This window comes from Phyllopteryx taeniolatus, chromosome 8, assembly GCF_024500385.1.
Source record: "Phyllopteryx taeniolatus isolate TA_2022b chromosome 8, UOR_Ptae_1.2, whole genome shotgun sequence".
NCBI classification, from domain to species: Eukaryota; Metazoa; Chordata; class Actinopteri; order Syngnathiformes; family Syngnathidae; genus Phyllopteryx; species Phyllopteryx taeniolatus.
This window is the reverse complement of record NC_084509.1, coordinates 5,069,219-5,090,000: the sequence shown is the minus strand read 5'-3', so window position 1 is coordinate 5,090,000 and position 20,782 is coordinate 5,069,219. Positions and strand designations below refer to the sequence as shown.

At 41.1% G+C, this 20,782-nt stretch overlaps 1 protein-coding gene across 3 annotated transcripts in view; it reads left to right on the top strand.

Annotated features, from left to right (window-relative positions):
* Nucleotides 1–18,849, top strand: part of vaspb (vasodilator stimulated phosphoprotein b) — a 34,394-nt gene extending 15,545 nt beyond the window's left edge. For 2 of the 3 annotated variants that reach the window (XM_061781933.1, XM_061781931.1), the window contains 13 exons: nucleotides 4,904–5,075; nucleotides 6,558–6,738; nucleotides 11,723–11,789; nucleotides 13,246–13,343; nucleotides 13,670–13,953; nucleotides 15,054–15,172; nucleotides 15,362–15,413; nucleotides 15,561–15,588; nucleotides 15,676–15,718; nucleotides 15,936–15,992; nucleotides 16,343–16,412; nucleotides 16,536–16,593; nucleotides 17,547–18,849. In XM_061781933.1, the coding sequence (XP_061637917.1) occupies nucleotides 4,938–5,075; nucleotides 6,558–6,738; nucleotides 11,723–11,789; nucleotides 13,246–13,343; nucleotides 13,670–13,953; nucleotides 15,054–15,172; nucleotides 15,362–15,413; nucleotides 15,561–15,588; nucleotides 15,676–15,718; nucleotides 15,936–15,992; nucleotides 16,343–16,412; nucleotides 16,536–16,593; nucleotides 17,547–17,581 (1,230 nt within the window). In that variant the 5' untranslated portion in view covers nucleotides 4,904–4,937 and the 3' untranslated portion in view covers nucleotides 17,582–18,849. The remainder of the gene's footprint in view (nucleotides 1–4,903; nucleotides 5,076–6,557; nucleotides 6,739–11,722; nucleotides 11,790–13,245; nucleotides 13,344–13,669; nucleotides 13,954–15,053; nucleotides 15,173–15,361; nucleotides 15,414–15,560; nucleotides 15,589–15,675; nucleotides 15,719–15,935; nucleotides 15,993–16,342; nucleotides 16,413–16,535; nucleotides 16,594–17,546) is intronic. The other variant, XM_061781932.1, reaches the window with a different exon arrangement.
* Nucleotides 18,850–20,782: the final 1,933 nt, after the last annotated feature.

Genomic DNA, 20,782 nt, shown 5'->3' with positions numbered 1-20,782 from the left:
GCAGCTACATTGCGCTGGCGTATCTAGTGTTCGCTTCATATCTCCGGTGTGAGGGTGTGTCCATGACCTCGTCTGTATGCTCGTGCACCACACAAGCTTTTAGAGTCTCTGTAGTTGTATCAATAATGCAGTTGCTTACTCCCAGTCTCACCCCTGAGCCATCACTTTCTATGCTATTAAAAATGTATCAATTTCACAGTCCCAAGTGTTCGTCCCCTCCCAGTTCCCATAAGCCCTTTCCCTTGACCGCACATCAACAGTGTGCTCAAGGCTCATCCGATCAGGAATCCCAGCACTATTTTTTGATGTCTAATCCTACAGCCACAATTAATTTTTAACCTCATGGAACCATCTACCCACTGAACATTAAAAGGCCAATAGTATTAACAGTCATTTTTGACGTTGTATGAGAAAGTAGTAGATAGTTTTTATTTATACTTGTTTTCTCCTGTTGTTTTTAAAGTGTGTTTCACCTAAATCATGAGGGTTTTTTTGTTTTTTTATACAGTTTTTTCAGTCTGCTTCTACGGGAAGCTTTACAGTACATTATAGAGCAACAATTAAATGGTAGGGACAAAAAAAAAACAACTACAGTCAGTGTATTGCATAATAATTCTTCTTGCTTTTCTGTGTTTTCCCAGACTGCCAACAGTCAGTCACACAGACAATGAACCTAACATTTGCAAAAGTCACAACAAACGTGTGTGGGAGTGACTATTGATTGATTGGGCCAAAGCAGTCCTTATAAGGAGGGATTTGCAGCAGGAAGTGGGTTGTGGTCTAGGTGCTGTGTCACAGGAAGAGGAGTAGCAGATTGTTTCATGGATGAGACAGATGGAGGAAAAGATGGATTAAGGCACTGTGGGGGTGAAGGGTTTGTGGGGTGTGTAAAAGAGAGGACGTAGTCATCTTTTTTTGTTCCTGTCTTTCCCTCGTCTGTGATGGCCTTGTTTAGTGCTGTTGGTGTGCTACCTGAGTCAGTCTAGATTAAAAGTACCCAAATGTGGAGTTCTTCAAGCAACTTCAAATACATTTTGCATATTATTTACTGATATCAAAGCTCGTTTTGGAGTTTTTCTGCAGAGGTTGATGCAGAAATTGGTGAAAGATTCCAGAGCTCAGCACAACTTCCTGTTTTTGTTAACCTCAAAGTTGTCTTGTGCCTCACATTTTTTGTAGTAAAATATTTCTCCCCTCAAGAATAATATATCACATTTTGTTTCTTAGTTTTTCTACTGATTTTTACATAATGATTCTGCACTTGTCTGTCATATCAATGTTGTTGTTTCTTATTGATTATGCAACCCCTATACCTGCATTAAATGACTTCGTTGGTCAGATGAGAATGTTTGATCTACCCAGGATGTGGGTTGGGTTATATCTGAGAAATGAGAAGTCAGACAGACAGACACTATCATGATGAGACCTCAGACACTGATGTCTGTTAGTCAGTAACCTGGAAGAAAGGAGTGGTTAAGAAAAAATAAATGGAGGAGGACATTGTCAGAAACACTTACTGTCAACCTTTGGACCAGTGGCCACATACAATGGATACATTAGTTACACTTGTACAACTAATGAAGTCTAATACTAGGCTTTACATGATCACGATCACCAATCCGCAAGTTTAAAAAAACGATAACTGATCACCGAGCCGATCACAAGATGGTGCAATGTCATATATTCTTATCAGTCAGGTCAAGCCGACATTTCAAGATGACAGAAATAATGGGTGCTAACTTCCATCCATTTCTGAGCCGCTTATCCTCACAAGGGTCGCGGGAGTGCTGGAGCCTATCCCAGCTATCATCGGGCAGGAGGCGGGGTACACCCTGAACCGGTTGCCAGCCAATCGCAGAGCACATTGAAACAAACAACCATTTGCACTCACATTCACACCTATGGGAAATTTGGAGTCTTCAATTAACCTCGCATGTGTGTTTTTGGGATGTGGGAGGAAACTGGAGTGCTCGGAGAAAACCCACGCAGGCACGGGGAGAACATGCAAACTCCACAGAGGCAGGGCCGGCAATTGAACAACCCCGGTCATCAGAACTGTGAGGCAGGCGCTCTAACCAGCTGCCAGTGCTAACTTACTATAATTAAATTACTTTATTTTAATTTTATTTACTTCACACACACCGAATCTTTAGAGTATGATTTGACATAACGCCAGCATGTTTACGTACAACCGTTAGTGATAGCAGTAGCTTGCTAGGCTACTTAACGTTTTGTTGCCTACTTGCGAGCGGTATCGTATTAAAAGTACATGAACATACCAGACAAGATAAAGCCCAGTGATTGTACAAGACGGGATGACGTGGTATCAGAATACAAGATTTTATTGCAGTAGTCTGACAGTTTAATCGTGAAGTTTAATTATGAAAGCAAAAAATTTTTATTTATATAGCGCTTTTCATACACAAGGTAACTCAATGTGCTTTACATGATTAAAAACATTTAAAAACAAAGAAAAAAACAGCTTATAAACATTTAAAACAAAGATGGGGGAAAAAAAAAAAAATACAATTAAAACGGCGTACAATGCAAGAAATATTTAAAAGTGGAAATGCTCTAAAAAGCACGGTAAAAAAGAAGAGTTTTTAACCTGGATTTAAAAACATGCACACTTGGGGCTGACGTCACTTCTGTTGGCAACTTATTCCATTTGTGTGCTGCATAATAGCTAAATGCTGCTTCATCATGTTTGCTTTGGACTCTGTGCTCCACTATTTGACCCGACTCTGTTGATCTCAGAGCCCTACTGGGTTTATATTCCATCAGCATTTCATTCATGTATTCAGGACCTAAACCGTTTAGTGATTTATAGACCAGTAGCAGAACTTTAAAATCTATTCTAAAGCTGACTGGAAGCCAGTGTAAAGACTTTAGAATTGGATTAATATGCTCTGACCTCTTTGTTCTGGTCAGAACCCGAGCTGCAGCATTCTGAATGAGCTGCAGCTGTTTAATGCTCTTTTTAAGGAGTCCAGTCAGAAGACCATTACAATAGTCAAGTCTACTTGAGATAAAAGCATGGATGAGCTTCTCCTGGTCTGCTTGACACATGCAAGCCTTCACTCTAGATATGTTCTTCAGATGGTAGAAGGCATTTTTAGTAATTAATTTGATATGACTGTTGAAAGTCAGGTGTGAATCGATCAGAACATCAAGGTTTCGGACTTGTTCTTTGGTTTTTAAAGAGAGTGACTCCAGGTATTTACTAACAGCAATCATCTTTTCTTTATTGCCAAAAACATTATCACTGTTTTGTTGTGGTTTAATTATCTGTTTTAGACAGTGACACAACACCTCAATTGAACTGTAGTCATCTGGAGACACTGCTAGCTATAACTGTGCGTCATCTGCATAGCTATGATAGTCAAAATTAAAGTTCTCAAGAATTTGAAACAAGGGTAGCATATACAGGCTGAACAGGAGGGGTCCAAGAACTGACCCTTGAGGGACCCCATAGGTCATTGGCATTCGATGAGATTGAACACTTCCAATGGTTACAAAATAACCCCTTTCCTCCAGGTAGGACCTTAACCATTTAAGGACTGTTCCATTTAGTCCTACCCACGTTTCCAACCTGTTCAGCAGTATATTATGATCTACCGTATCAAAAGCCGCACTGAGGTCCAACAAGACCAGAATTGGCACCTTTCCCGAGTCAGTATTCAACCTTATATCATTTAGCACTTTGATAAGAGCAGATTCTGTACTGTGATGAGTTCGGAACCCTGATTGAAATTTGCCAAGAAGTCTCATTTAAGTTCAAGAAATTGGCGAGTTGATTTAAAAATAACTTTCTCAATAATCTTGGGTATGAAAGGGAGATTTGAGATGGGTCTATAGCTTGCTAACGTGGAAGCGTCCAGCGTTTTATTTTTTAGTAGAAGCTTAATGTCAGCTACTTTTAAGAGTTCGCCTGACTGAAGTGAGCAATTGATTATTTGCTGCAAATCAGCTAGCACAGACTTCGCAATAGCTTTGAAAAAGTCAGATGGTATTGAGCCAAGACAGTTCGTTGATGGTTTCAGCTGCTGAACCGTTTTCTCTACAGTTTTTTTGGTCAGCTGTATCAAATTCTGATATGGTAATCAAGTTTTTCCTGGGTGGCTTCAGATGTAGTATCATTGTATCATTTTGCTGATTTGTGCTAATATTTAACCTGATGGATTGTATTTTTTCACTAAAATAACAAGCAAATCCATTGCATTTATCTGCTGTTAGGAGTTCTGGAGCGATCTGATTTGGGGCGGGTTGGCGGGTTGTGAACTCGTCAACCACAGCAAACAGTATTGTTGCAAGTATTGTTGAAGTTGTTGCTGATTATTTCAGAAAAGTGTTCTGAAGCCACTCCTTCATTATTTTAGCTGTGTGCTTAGGGTCCTTGTCTTGTTAGAAGGTGAACCTTCGGCCCAGCTCACGCTGGCTCACCGCTGGCTCACAGCCTGCTCATCGCGGCATATTGAGGCATATTCGACTTGCTGCTCATTCCACGACATCGTATCAGGTCGAATATGCCTCGATATCCCGCGATGAGCAGGCTGTGAGCCAGCCTGAGCCAGAAGTCATGTGTTTTATGCCGCGAGGAGCCAAGACCTTATGCCGGAGCCACAGAATGCGCAAGCTCTTTCTCCAATATGGGGTGCTGTGTGTACATTGAGGGAAAAAATTAACTTAAAATGATTTTTGAAAATGGCTGCATTATTTAAAAAAGAAAAAAAAAAAAAAAGAGTGGAAACATTTAAAGGGTTCTGAATACTTTCCATACCCACTGTATTCGCAAGGCCATAACATAACCTGGTCAGGGTAGAGATTGGTACTCTGATAGGTATGTTGTTCATGCTTGCATATAAAGTCACACACCTGAAATGTATTCTGCCTGTCATTATAGTGAGTCGAGTATCTGCCAGGCTCGGGCCACTGTGATGATCTACGATGACGGCAATAAGAAGTGGCTGCCGGCAGGTGCTGGATCCCAGACCTTCAGCAGAGTCCAGATCTATCACAACCCCTCCAACAATGCCTTCCGAATAGTGGGACGCAAGATGCAGACAGACCAGCAGGTAAAGTGACTTGCTTTGGGTTATGTGTTTAACCTATTTATGAATTATTGAGCAATGTGCTTGCATGCATGTTTAATTTATTTACTCATCTGTCATATGGCATGTGGACATGGCTTTTGTCATGTTTTGTTTCTTCAGGGTGTAAGCGTTTACTTCTCCTTTTTGTTCGTAATCTTATGGTCTAATTCTGCAGGCGTTTGTTTTGCAATAACTTAAAGTTGCTGTTTGTCCTGTTACCATATTTGGTAAATAACTGAATTGGGAAGAAGCAATTTTGTAGCCCAGTGTCCCAATAAAGCTGTGATTTATGTCTTCCAATTTGTTTAGCAAATCATCAGATGTAATTTTAGAACTGCGTTCTAATTCTTAATTAATCTGATGTCATACAATTTTGTAAAATTTGTGACTTCAGAGGTCATATTTTGGTTAAACTGTCATGGATATCATCATGCAATATCTCAGTATATGTTTTGAAACTTCAGCTCAGTGAGCATGTACTGTAAATGATTAACTCCACCAGTCTGTTATTGTTTTTGTGTTTTTTTATGACAGCAGCACACAAAGTACCAGCAATGGCACGAAATAAATTTGTGGCCATAGAACCAGAAATGTAATGTGGCAGTAGCATAGCCACAGATGTGGTACACTTTACATTTACACTTTTCCACTGTAAATACAACCTAATACAGTGCTGTTGTACAGTCACTTCTTACTACGAAAAGTACTGGTTTTTTTTCCATTTCTTTCGCCTGCAACCGAAGGACATCAGTATCATTCAATTCAAGTACGATCTGGTTAAGTTATTACTAGATCATATGATGACTCATGAGATAACATTAGATAAAGGTGGAGCCATCAAGTTTCAGTAATAAGGGTTAAGTGAGTTTGGAGGGATCTATTCTTGACTACAGTCTCATTCAGCCTACTGCCTCAGCATCTCAGTTTAAACATTCACCACGCTAAAGTACTCCCCATAGACAGAGTCTTAAAGTGGATGATGTTTCCTGTGAGATAGTTGGCCTGTTCAGGCATTTCCTGTGACAGTTTGGGGAAAAGGCTCATTACCCAGTCTGGGCCCTTTTCTCTTAATGTGTCCAATAGTGGAGATTGAGATCACCAAGGGCCAACTATGTAATAATGCATCTTTCCTGTTCTTTCCCTCGAAATGCGTTTTGGTCTCTATGATACTCACCTTTCCTCTTTGTGCTCTGTGGAATCCAGAGGCTGTTAAACAAATAGTGAAATGGCATGTCAGCACATTCAGGCAGCACTCAAAACCACATCATTGTTTCCCTCCTCATTCATCAGCTTGACGCCACCTACTGGATGGAATAAAGAACCATGATGCATGAACCATGACTTTGGGTTTTCTAACCAGTGACTGAGGAATCTTCCAGATTATACACAGTTTTTTTCTGATCTTTTTAGTTAGAGGAGTAAGTCAGGGTTTTGAATAGATCCTTTGTCCTTGTCTTTGTACAGGTGGTTATAAACTGTCCTATTGTGAGAGGGTTGAAGTACAACCAGGCCACACCTAATTTCCATCAGTGGCGGGATGCTCGGCAGGTGTGGGGGCTCAACTTTGGCAGCAAAGAGGATGCTGCGCTCTTTGCCAATGGCATGACACATGCTCTGGAGGTGCTCAACTCCATGGCAGATGCAGGTGCTGGTTCTCGCTCCCTCAAGCAGCCTCAAAAGTTGTTTCTCCAATTTTCATGTTTGCTTCCCACATATTGACTTATTTTTAATCACAGTGTTGTCAAATAGAATTAATGCAGAGTCTAGGATGCTAGTTTATTTTAGTTTGAGCATGAAAGAAAAGCAGAACAAATAAAAAAAAAATAAGGAACAGTTTAATGAACAAAGAAAGAAGGTACATCAATCACTTGTCCCAATTGGCTTGTCCGAAAAGCAATAGAAAGTTGTAGAACAGTGTTCAATTCTACCCATCAAAACTCATCTTTGTGGTTTTATACGATGTACTATAATATAAAGTACAGGTTATTATCCTATTTATTGAGGAAATTCTAATTACACAAAGTTGCAGTAATATAGACTATATTGCCCAAAGTATTCGCTAACCTGCCTTGTCTGGCATATGAATTTAAGTAACATCCCATTCTTAATCCAAAGGATTTAATACGATGTTAGTCTACCCTCCTCTGGGAAGGCTTTCCACAAGATTGGGGGAGAGATTTCAGACAAGTCTATCCTCCCAACTTTGTGTTCCCAACTTCCTCAACAAATTGGGGGTGACCCTGGCCTTTCCGGTGCAGAAAACAAGGTCCAGATAGACATGGATGAGAGACTTTGGTGTGGATGAAATTGGCTGACCTGCACAGGGTCCTGACCTCAACCTGATGGAACAACTTTGGGATGAAGTAGAGCAGAGACTGAGCCAGACCTTCTCATCCAACATCAGTGAGTGGCCACACAAATGCACTTCTGGAAAAATGGTCAGAAATTCCCATAAACGCACTCCCAAACCTTGTGGACAGCCTTCCCAGAAGAGTTGAAGCTGTTATAGCTGCAAAGAGTGGACGTCATATTAAACCCGATGGATTTAAGAATGGGATGTCGCTTACCGTATTTTCTCATGTATAATAGGGATTTTTTCCCCCCCTAAAAACAAGTCATCAAATATTCATTGAAAATCCATGGAATATATTATACATAGTTATGAGGAAAATGGAAGATTTTTTTCACATTATATAAATGTATACCGGTACCTAGAGGTTGTGGAAAAAGGTGTACTTTAATTCTAATATGATATGTAATGTCTAATGTTACAAATTAATATATAATACGGTCAATATTCACTGCCCACCTAAGAATCATAACGTCCTCGCGGGCACTGCCATATCATATCATACATCTGTTGCTACCGCATCAGTTGGCGGCATCGGATTAGCATGTTTACTAGACGGCAGATTTCTTTCCCTTACCCCCACTTCACAGAGAGCACATCTCCAAAGTTAAAAATGTTGAGTAAAATAACATGTTCAGAAGAAAACACAGAAGTCAACCGTCCTGCACACCAAAAACTATTGTGGAACAAATTTAATAAATATTAAATAAAAATATCAACCCACCACCACAGTACTTTCATTCCAATATGAAATGTAATGTCTAATGTTACAAATCTATATACAGTGGGTACAGAACGTATTCAGACCCCCCTAAATGTTTCACTTTCTTATATTGCAGCCATTTGCTAAAATGATTTTTCATTTCTTTCCTCATTAATGTACACACAGCACCCTGTATTGACAGAAAAAAAAAACGGAATTGTTGAAATTTTTGCAGATTAAAAAAGAAAAACTGAAATATCACACAGGCATAAGTATTCAGACCCTTTGCTCAGTATTTAGTAGAAGCACCCTTTTGAGCTAATACAGCAGTGAGTCTTTTTGGGAATGATGCAACAAGTTTTTCACACATGGATTTGGGGATCCTCTGCCATTCCTCCTTGCAGATCCTCTCCAGTTCTGTCAGGTTGGATGGTGAACGTTGGTGGACAGCCATTTGCAGGTCTCTCCAGAGATGCTCAATTGGGTTTAAGTTAGGGCTCTGGCTGGGCCAGAACAGTCACGGAGTTGTTCTGAAGCCACTCCTTTGTTATTTTAGCTGTGTGCTTAGGGTCATTGTCTTGTTGGAAGGTGAACCTTTGGCCGAGTCTGAGGTCCTGAGCACTCTGGAGAAGGTTTTTGTCCAGGATATCCCTGTCCTTGGCCACATTCATCTTTCCTTTGATTGCAACCAGTTGTCCTGTCCCTGTCGCTGAAAAACAACCCCACAGCATGATGCTGCCAGCCCCATGCGTCACTGTTGGGACTGTATTGGACAGGTGATGAGCAGTGCCTGGTGTTCTCCACACATACCGCTTAGAATTAAGGCCAAAAAGTTCTATCTTGGTCTCATCAGACCAGATAATCTTATTTCTCACCATCTTGGAGTCCTTCAGGTGTTTTTTTTAGCAAACTCCATGCGGGCTTTCATGTCTTGCACTGAGGAGAGGCTTCAGTCGGGCCACTCTGCCGTAAAGCCCCGACTGGTGGAGGGCTGCAGTGTTGGTTGACTTTCTAGCCATCTCCCGACCGAATCTCTGGAGCTCAGCCGCAGTGATCTTTGGGTTCTTCTTTACCTCGCTCACCAAGGCTCTTCTCCCCCAATTGCTCAGTTTGGCCAGACGGCCAGCTCTAGGAAGGGTTGTGGTCGTCCCAAACGTCTGCCATTTAAGGATTATGGAGGACACTGTGCTCTAAGGAACCTTAAGTGCATCAGAAATTTTTTTTGTAACCTTGGCCAGATCTGTGCCTTGCCACAATTCTGTCTCTGAGCTCTTCAGGCAGTTCCTTTGACCATGATTCTCATTTGCTCTGACATGCACTGTGAGCTGTCAGGTCTTATATAGACAGGTGTGTGGCTTTCCTAATCCAGTCCTATCAGTATAATCACACACAGTTGAACTCCAATGAAGGTGTAGAACCATATCAAGGATGATCAAAAGTAATGGACAGCACCCGTGTTAAATATGAGTGTCACGCCAAAGGGTCTGAATACTTATGGTTGTGTGATATTTTAAGTTTCTCTTTAATAAATCTGCAAAAATGTCAACAATTCTGTTTTTTTTCTGTCAATATGAGGTGCTGTGTGTACACTAATGAGGAAAAAAAATACTTTAATTATTTTAGCAAATGGCTGCAATATAGCAAAGAGTGAAAAATTTAAGGGGGTCTGAATACTTTCCGTACCCACTGTATAATACGGGGAACTTTCGCTGCTTCCCACAGAATAACGAGGTCTCGCGGGCGCAGCAATATCCACGTATCTGTAAATGGTCCAGAATGTCGCAGAGTGCGGTCGGAATGTATTTCTGAACACACCTGATGTCATATCTGTGGTCGCGTCCATTTAAGGGCATAGGATTTAATCCAATCAATCGATAACTTTATTTTTAAGGCCCTTTCATACAAAAACAATACAACTCAAAGCGCTTCACAACAATTTTAATAAATCAAAATAAATCAACACTGCCCGCCACTTGTCCACAGGACACAGGCACACACATACAGGTTATAAATAATCCCATAATGGCCCTATAACCTGAGTCTGAGTACAGCATATCCAGGTGAGGAACAGCATCTCAGGGAGCTGTCAGCACGAGGACTGGACCAAAAGGCCAAAGGCCACCAGGATGGATCCCCCGGTGTAGCCAGAGCCTGCACACATGCCAATTTAGCATCTTTACTAGATGGCAGATTTGTTTCTTGTACCGCCACTTCACGGAGCACATCTCCCAAGTTAAAACGTGTTGAGGAAAATGACAAGTTACTTTGCTGCTTTTAATAAAGTGATCACAGTTGCCATCAGAACCGTGAAGCAGCTTGGCAGTTTGACATGAAGCTACTGTGAGAGTACAGACGAAATCCAAAGAAAAGCTCTTACCCGGTAAGACTGTACTATTTTCAACAGTACTACTATAATGTCATACGTATCATTGAGCAGTAATTTGAGTCCATCACTGTCTGTTTGTTGCCAATATGAGAACACAAGAAGAAATGGTAGAGGCGACATGAACATTTGATTAAAAATATCTGATTTACATCAGCGCATGCACACAGAGCAGAATATTTATTTGAAAAACCAAATAAAATAGGCATAATTCATGTTTTGAGCATGGATGGTATTAAATCTATGGTGCGTGTTATACATAAGTGGAAGGGTTTTTTGGGATCGATTTTGTTAGTGCGTATTATACTCGAGCGTATTATAAACGAAATTACGGTAAACTCATGCGAGTCAAGGCAGATGAGTGAATACTTTTGGCAATGTACAAAATAATATGGCCATAGTTGAGATTATTTTCCAGTAAAGCCCCGCTATTCCACCCTTGCTGCGAAGAGTGAAAAACCGTGACTAATTGACACCCCCTCCAAAGTTTTTATAATTGCCTAAATGTTACACATTTTACCCTACAATCCACAAAAATACCCTCCAGAAATAAATGGCTTCTATATGATTTGTTTTAAAGAAAAAAATAAGGCACCATGAGTGCATGTACACGCGGCTAAGACTCTCTATAAACTCTACTAACAATCCAGGCCAAATTTGGCTCCTATTAAACATGCAAAGATCTTAATCTCGAAGTCTTCAACAATTCCTGTTCTTCCTTGACACCAATAACTACTTTCCTGTTAGCTAGTGCTTTGACCGTCATCTAGTGGAATCTTAGGGGCATGATAAAAAGAGCCCGAAAGTAAGCAAGTGAGGGGTTTTTTTTCTTCAGTTTTTCAGCAAAAAAGATGACAATTGATTACAAAGAGGAAAGAAAATAGGTGAGTTCATAAATGGCAAACCACAAATAAATTGGGGTTTACTGTATTTTCTCATTCCATTACATCGCAAATACATACAGTAGATCTCTTCTACTGGGCAATATTACTGCACTCTTATTCTTTTACTTTGCAAAACAATATTTGAAAAGTTAAATTTATTTTTGAGTACTGTACGTCTGTTATCAGATTAAATAAAACACCACACAACCAGGAGCATAGTAATAAAAAAAAAAAAAGAAGTTTGGTGGTGGGTATCTAAACTTTAGTAATCTTTACATTTAATTTGTTTTGTGCATTGTATTTTGGCAGGCTATGCAACCCTTCCGCGCCCGATGTCAAATGGTCCATCTCCTGAAGAGATCGAGCAGCAAAGGAGGTAATAGAGTTTGACATATTCTTTAAATGCCTTCACATGCCAGATCCACTTTAAAGGTTTTCTGTTGTTCTGTCTAGTGATACCATAAATTCAGATTACATCCTCTCCGTTAAGTTCATTTAACAATCAACAGTCAATTCATGCAACCTAAGCTTTGCAGTTGTCCTCTTGGTTGTTTTGCACAAGCATATGCACAGGATTTGATGGCATTAGCCTGACACTGCTAAACTCTGTCAGGCCCTGTAGGTTAAATGTTAAATAGACAAGGCCAGCACATCTCACATCAGCCCCACCTTCTGTTCTCTACTGCTCCTCCAGTAGCGGCCATTATGCTGGCCCGCACGGACTTTGCATTAACCCTTAATCTCATTTAAACTAAAAGGTTTGTGATTGGCCTGCAAGACTGCCTGTCAAACCAGTGTTTGTCCTGCTTGTTGCTGCCTAGCTGTGGTTTAGGGAATAAAGCACAGATTTCCATGCAGGTCAATTTTATTTGCACTCCTGGTTTTAGGCGTGATGAGTGCCTAAATACTGTATGAGAAACATGTTTAACTACAAGTATCAAACTGTAGTAAGTGATGTTGTCCCGATCAACCCACCGCCACTGCCGTAAGATGATGAAGCAAAGGCTTTAAGTGACTGTGACTGCGCACGATTGTATCCTTTTTTCGGTATACTTTCAAGTTGTTTGTATTCCATGCGAGCTGTGCTGCATACAGCTGCAGAATAGCAGATGTGGTGGGGACTTAGTCGAAGAGAATTGAAGCAGCTCGAATTAGGCCACAGTTTCCATCTGTGGACTTCTTGGCGACAACACAACTTGTGCAGTATACTTTATATTACGTACTTTATAATGAACTGTAAATCATTGCAATTACTGGTTTTAGTACTCTAACTGATGACTTCAGTTGATTTGCATACATCGTCCAATATGTTGGACAATAGCTTGTTTATTATTTCCTACTGGGGGAATCCAGGGATTAATAATGGTCCGGCTGTTTGGATTTATTTGGATCAAATTCAAATTTAAGCCTCTTTTACACAGAGATACCATAAAATTGTTGCATTGGAGCCATAATCGCAGTTTTGGCATGTATCTATTCAACACGTCATCCCGCAACCACATGCTGTAATTAGATGATTTCAGCGCCACCGTCCGGTGTGACATACGCAAAACTTACTACAATTTGTAGTACTAGCTGCAATTACTAGTAAGCTACAGTTACTTGCAAAATAGTATAGAGCAGGTGTCACCAACCTTTTTGAAACTGACCAACTTCTTGGTTACTGATTAATGCAAAGGGATACCAATTTGATGCATATTTCTGAAGTAACAAATTTGCTCAAATCACCTTTCATAGTAAGTTATTTTTATAAACTTTTCAACTATATTAAAATCTGTTATTGATATTGCATATTAAGAAGCAGCATAGCGGTGACAACTATGTGTTTGCAGGTTGGAGCAGCAGAGGCTTGAACAGCAAGAACGGGAGCGACATGAGCGAGAGTGTCAAGAAAGAGAGAGATTGGAGAGAGAGAGACAAGCTGCAGCAGGTCAGGAAAAATGACCTGATCACCAGTCTGATACATTGGTTTTTGTTTTTTTCCCGATTCTTCTGTGACATGTATGTGTTTAGATCTTTGTTGGGTGCAGATGCAGGTGTATAATATGCATGCAATTATACCTTGTCCTAATTGTGACCTGATACTAGATGCAGTGCCACTTCTAAATTCACATCATTTGTAGTCAGCTGCTAAAGCTATGTATAGTTGGCCACATGACTGTCACTATTTCCTTGAGTCTTGATAGGTCATCAGTAGTTCACAAACATGTACTCAGGGCCAAGATGATGTACTAAGATCACCATCTCTTTTTTTAGCACCTGTTCCTCCTGCTCCACCTATGGGCCCTGGGGACCTTGCTCCTCCACCTGCGCCTCCCCCACCACCAGGGCCTCCTCCACCACCAGGGCCTCCTCCACCACCTGGGCCTCTTCCAGCTGCTAGTGCTCCTCCGCCTTCAGGACCCCCATCAGCTGCACCCCCACCAGGAGGACCACCGCCTCCCCCACCTCTGCCATCAGATTTAGGGAGCCAAGGTGGTGGTGGAGCCGGGGGCTTGGCTGCTGCCTTGGCAGGAGCGAAACTTCGTAAACTATCTAAAGTGAGTATGAAGCAAGGACTACAACATTGTGAACACTGTTAGTAGCTTCATTTACATTATTGGTCATCACAAAGAGCCTGTTTACACAAGACCAAACAGAGAACACTTTTTACAGGGCAACTTCAATGTTGCTCTCCAAAACATAAACCTTTAAAAATGGTCTCAAACTGTAAGTTTTTGAAACTTCTCTAAACACTGAAAGGCACATTTACATTTATTCATGAATGGTAGAACATAGGGCTGTTTTTTGTGTGTGTTGCTCAAGATCATGAGCTTGATTAAGTTTCTCCAGCAAAGTATAGATTTACAGTGACCAGCAGAGAAGCCTTACTCTCAATACTCAAATTCTCAACTCAAATAGAATATGGAATAGGGATGTCTGATGGAAAATAAGTATAGGGCATACAAATAACAGAATCTTTAGGTGTTTTTGCTGTTATACAGGGATCATTTAAAAAAAAAAAAAAACACTGCATCTGGACGTTGAACTTTTTAAGTAAAAACAGACAAAAACTCTCTTGTTGAATGCGCCCTTAGTCCATTAGAAACAATTCTACTGATGCAAGCAAGCATTTCAGGTTTTGCAGCGGCGAGCACTGAATTTTGGATCTAGGCCTTCAGTGGGGACTTAAGTGACATAGTCCACCTTGTAATTCCACCACTATCACATCGAAGTTTTACAAAATAATATATAAAAACGCACTATACTGTAAAAATGTCATTACAGCGAGAGAGGCTTATTGCGTATTTGAGGATGAGTACCATTATTACTAAGGCAAGAAACATACAGTAGTTAAACATGTATCTTCCAATACATCACCTCCAAACGACTCCAGACCTCTACACTACAATATAATAATGACTTCCCAATCACTAACATGACAAAAACATAAAAACCTGAAATAGAATATATCGTACTCACCAAAGATGCTTTATAGACACTAGCCTCCTCTGTGTCATCATGCTGAATTGTCACAGTACTACTTTATGTTGGCTGCCTGTAGTTCCTCTAGCGGCCTGGTGGTGTTGAGGTGTATCAAGTTGTGGTCAGATTCCACAGACCAGGTATTGTATAAATTCTAACCATTTTCTATTCTCAGCAGGAGGATGGATCTGCTGCAGCTCCAGTGGGCAGAGCAGATTCCAGTCGCAGCAGCAACTCTTCTGTTGGAGGAGGTGGCGACCTGATGGGTGAGATGAGTGCCATCTTGGCCCGAAGGTAGATGCAATAGCAAAAAATTTCAACATTTCCATGTCCCAAAAAATAATGGTTGTCTCCTACTTGTTACAATTCAAGCATTTATGGTCATAATTCATGTTCTTCCTCAATTGTATCATGCATTTGAAAAACTTGAAGCAAACAGTGAACTCGGTTTTGACCTAAAAGCTAAATTCCTTGTTACATCAGGAGAAAAGCAGCTGACACTGGAGAGAAAGTCCCTATGAAGACACAAGACAATGTACGTAGCTGCTTATTTGCTAATTAAACCATGCCCACAAAGAAGCCCCCCAAATTGGCCCTGATAAAATTTCACACTGGGGGCACAAAACATTTTATCTGTTGCAGGATGACTCACTGTAAATAGGTCTTTGTTTTTTCTACACAGGAGGAGCCGGAGCCTCAAAGTCAAACTGGTGAGAAGCCAGGATTTGTAAGATGTTGCCGCCATTCATTCTCAAACAAATGCAATGTTTATATTTTTAAAACTTTATCTTTATCAGAGATCATAAGAAGACCTTGGGAGAAATCATCCACTATGACCAGGTAATTAATGATCCACATGTAACTAGGCTGTCATTATCAATCTGTTTCATTTAAGCATTGCGTGTTAGAACTCACTCCAACTGTTGTCCTCCATCAATGTGCATGCAATTTCACAAATATGTGCATGCTTTTTGCACCATTGTCCAAGTTTGATGTTGTAAGTGAATGCCCACCATTTCCATTCTAAGAAGCGAGTGTGTATATGTCTCACTAACAGGAATAACTCCATTCCCAAGAGCATGGATTCCACCACCCCCTTGTCCCAAAGTTCCAGGTATACATATTATCCCATCCACTGTGTCGTTCACTCCTCTTGCTATTTCTTTTCTCAGCCTACTGGGCAACATAGCTTACAGATGATAGAGCACACAAGAATGTACTCTGTGTTTGCACTATTCACCTTAGGAGACAGAAGTTCCAGGGCATGATTTTGTTGTATTGCCATTGGATGTGGGAGTTTTGGTCAGTGCTGCCCCCTTTTGGTCAAATTACGGACACTTTGAAAGTTTCGTAGCTGGTTGTCATGTTGTGGATTGTTTAGCCACAGTTTCTGACTTTCTCATTTTAGTTTTTTTTAATATAAAACACAAACACAATTTGTCTTTGTTTTCTGTCATTGCACAGGGTGAAGCCTGCAAACAACAGTAATGACACAAGTGGAGTAGATGACTCGGATTTAGAAAAAATGAAACAGGTAACTTCATTGGGGAGCATAGTGCTCTCTCACTCTCACTCACACACACGCAAACTACAGCTTTTGACAAATGAATGAACTCTTTTGAAGTTCTGTCTGTGACTCCTGGTAATTCTTCTGCAGGAAATCCTTGAGGAGGTGCGAAAAGAACTTCAAAAAGTAAAGGAGGAAATCATAACAGGTGAGAATACAAAACCATCATTGGGTGGAACAAGTATTTTGGGTGTTTGTTTATTCAGCCAGAATACCAGGCATCTATTAGAGAATCAGAATCATCTTTATTTGCCAAGTATGTCCAAAACACACAAGGAATTTGTCTCCGGTAGTTGGAGCCGCTCTAGTACAACAGACAGTCAATTTACAGAACACTTTGGAGACAGAGACATTGACAAAAAACAATTGTGCAAAAAGATGCAGAGTCCTCTAGCACTTAGAGCAGTTCGAATGACTAATATTGCAATAGACCGGTGCAATGAACATTGTGCAAGGGGCGCTGAGACTTCAAGGAGTGTATGCGGTTTAAAGTGACGAGTAGTGCGATAATCTGGGACAATGTTGGTTGTGCAAATGTTACACATACTCCTCAAACAGTGTGCAATGGAGCAGATGCTACTCTGGCATGAGTGGCCAGTATATGCAAATAGTGCAGCATGGCGAGACAACTACAGTGAGTGCATGAGTAATACATAATTGGCCCCACAGAAATGTGACAACGAACTCAAGTCAAAAAAATTGCCAGCTTGTTGTAATGGAATTATAGGTTAGGTGTTTAAGAAGTTGATCGCAAGAGGGAAGAAGCTGTTGGAATGTCTACTAGTTCTAGTTTGCATTGATCGGTAGCGCCTACCTGAGGGAAGGAGCTGGTGACCGGGGTGCGGAGGGTCCGAGAGGTAGCACTTTTAATGGGGGGAGGTCTTTACTTAAACAAATGCATTTTAATGGTAAGATAATTATCAATTACAATCACTGAGTTAAAGGGGGTGTCTATTTGAAGTATGCTGTTTAAGTGGGCAACATCCTGGGCAATTATTTAAGGCATGACATCTATTAGAGCGAAGGCCACTATTTTAATGAAGCATGCATACATTTACCAAAATGTTGACCCTTATTGTTTCTCCCTCTCCTTCCTCACAGCCTTTATTCAGGAGTTGCAAAAGAGAAGCACATAGCTGATGCACGTCTGGTGTAGCAGAGGGATGTGATAGATGGAGGCCTGCTGGGACCTTTGCTCTACTGCACCATCTAATGTAGCCCAGGGATTTCTCATGTTCTCTTCTCTCCGTCTCCCACAAGCATTGCTTTCGTGTCACCATGCATACATACTCTTCATGTAAATGGTAACCCAGGGAACCTCCTCAGGCCACCATCCAAGTTGTTCAAAGATCACTCACTTTTATGGCGATCCTGTCTCCCCCGTTCATTTGTCCTATTTCCAATGTGTCCTCTATGAGAATCAGTTGAGAGTTACAGCTGCAGCCACAGTACGGCTTTGTTGTCATCGTTAATTTTCATATCGGGAGTCTTTCTGCTACTTGCGTCCTCTTCTGACAGTTGCATTTACTGATAAAGCAGTATTCAGGGATGTGTTATTTGCCACATTTTTACTGTAACAGCAAGATGCTGGAATGTTGGGATTTTGCGACTCTGCTTTCTCTCAGCATACAACACCTCAAAAACAGCTATACTTCTGTCAGATGTAAACTGGTAGATTATTTCATTTAATGCTAATTGGAAGACAGAAAATAAATAATTAGGGACTGAGCAGAGAACCCAACTCCCTGACTTCTGCCGTGTCTTTACACCACGTGGATTTACTTCTCCCGGCACAGCACAGCACAGCACAAAAAGCCTTCACTACTGCAGGAAGAACCGAGCAAATGGATGCTGATGGACTACCAGATTGCTGTGAATGAGGATTGTGTTGTTGTTTTATGATGTGTGAGAAATGTATTCTCTTTGCATTGCACTTGTTCCAGAGTAAAGTGTGAGCATGTGCCACACTGCCTTGACAGACTTCCCCCCCCCCCCCCCCCTCACAGTCTAAATGAAATATTTGTTGCCCAGTGCAGTGTTCCTAAACTGCTTCTGCTGGTTATTTTCTTCAATTCTTAGCTATATTTTCTACTTTTTTGAAAAACATGGCCATCAATAGGTCAATTAATTTGGCCATGACCAACTGCCTTGAGAATGAATATATAAATGGATAGATATATTTGTTTTGAGGGAAAGTGCTAGTGCAAATGAACTGGTTTTTATATATTAATTAAAATGACTGGTGAATGGGGATTTAGTTTTTCCTTTTGATTGTTATTTTGGGTTCATGGTTTCTTTTTCTAATAGAATCTAGGCTTTTTACACTGAAATACAAAGAAAACTGCTTAGAGACACTGGATTAGAAATGCCTTTATAGTCGAATACAGCTGCTTCTTGAAATGCATTTATTTGTCTTGTCTTTTTGCATCCTAAAATGTCGTGATCAAGTATATTGACATTTGCATCTGCTTGGTAAAATTATTTTGTCTATGTAATACTGTAGATTATTTAATTTTATTGCTCATATTACACTGAGCACCCAGACCAGTTTGTGGACCTTTTCTGTAGGTTGCCTTTCTGCTTTAGAATCACTGATACCCCTCTTTGGGACATCACAAGTAAAGCTAAAGCAGAAACATGCTTCTGGAGCTCATCTTTTTGATGCTCACTGAGCTGAAGTTTTGGATTTCATCTTCTTCTTCTTTTCCTTTCGGCTTGTCCCGTTAGGGGTCGCCACAGCGCGTCATCCTTTTCCATGAGAGCCTATCTCCTGCATCCTCCTCTCGAACACCAACTGCCATCATGTCTTCCCTCACGACATCCATCAACCTTCTCTTTGGTCTTCCTCTAGCTCTCTTGCCTGGCAGCTCCATCCTCATCATCCTTCTACCAATATACTCACTCTCTCTCCTCTGGACGTGTCCAAACCATTGAAGTCTGCTCTCTCTAACTTTGTCTCCAAAACATCGAACCTTGGCTGTCCCTCTGATGAGCTCATTTCTAATTTTATCCAACCTGGTCACTCCGAGAGCGAACCTCAACATCTTCATTTCCGCCACCTCCAGCTCTGCTTCCTGTTTTCTCTTCAGTGCCACTGTCTCTAATCCATACATCATGGCTGGCCTCACCACTGTTTTATAAACTTTGCCCTTCATCCTAGCAGAGACTCTTCTGTCACATAACACACCTGACACCTTCCTCCACCCGTTCCAACCTGCTTGGACCCGTTTCTTCACTTCCTGACCACACTCACCATTGCTCTGGACGGTTGACCCCAAGTATTTAAAGTCCTCTACCCTTGCCATCTCTTCTCCCTGTAGCCTCATTCTTCCCCCACCACCCCTCTCATTCATGCACATATATTCTGTTTTACTTCGGCTAATCTTCATTCCTCTTCTTTCCAGTGCATGCCTCCATCTTTCTAACTGTTCCTCCAGCTGCTCCCTGCTTTCACTGCAGATCACAATGTCATCTGCAAACATCATGGTCCACGGGGATTCCAGTCTAACCTCATCTGTCAGCCTATCCATCACCACTGCAAAAAGGAAGGGGCTCAGGGCTGATCCCTGATGCAGTCCCACGTCCACCTTAAATTCTTCTGTCACACCGACAGCACACCTCACCGCTGTTCTGCTGCCCTCGTACATGTCCTGTATTATTCTAACATACTTCTCTGCCACTCCAGACTTCCGCATGCAGTACCACAGTTCCTCTCTGGGTACTCTGTCATAGGCTTTCTCTAGATCTACAAAGACACAATGTAGCTCCTTCTGACCTTCTCTGTGCTTTTCCATCAACATCCTCAAGGCAAATAATGCATCTGTGGTACTCTTTCTAGGCATGAAACCATACTGTTGCTCGCAAATACTCACTTCTGTCCTGAGTCTAGCCTCCACTACTCTTTCCCATAACTTCATTGTGTGGCTCATCAACTTTATTCCTCTATAGTTGCCACAGCTCTGCACATCACCTTTGTTCTTAAAAATGGGCACCAGTACACTTTTCCTCCATTCCTCAGGCATCTTCTCACGCACTAGAATTCTATTGAACAAGCTGGTCAAAAACTCCACAGCCACCTCTCCTAGATGCTTCCATACCTCCACAGGAATGTCATCAGGACCAACTGCCTTTCCATTTTTCATTCTCTTTAATGCCTTTCTAACTTCCCCCTTACTAATCATTGCCACTTCCTGGTACACCACACTTGCCTCTTCTACTCTCCCTTCTCTATCATTTTCCTCATTCATCAACTCCTCGAAGTATTCTTTCCATCTACCTAGCACACTGCTGGCACCAGTCAACATATTTCCATCTCTATCCTTAATCACCCTAACCTG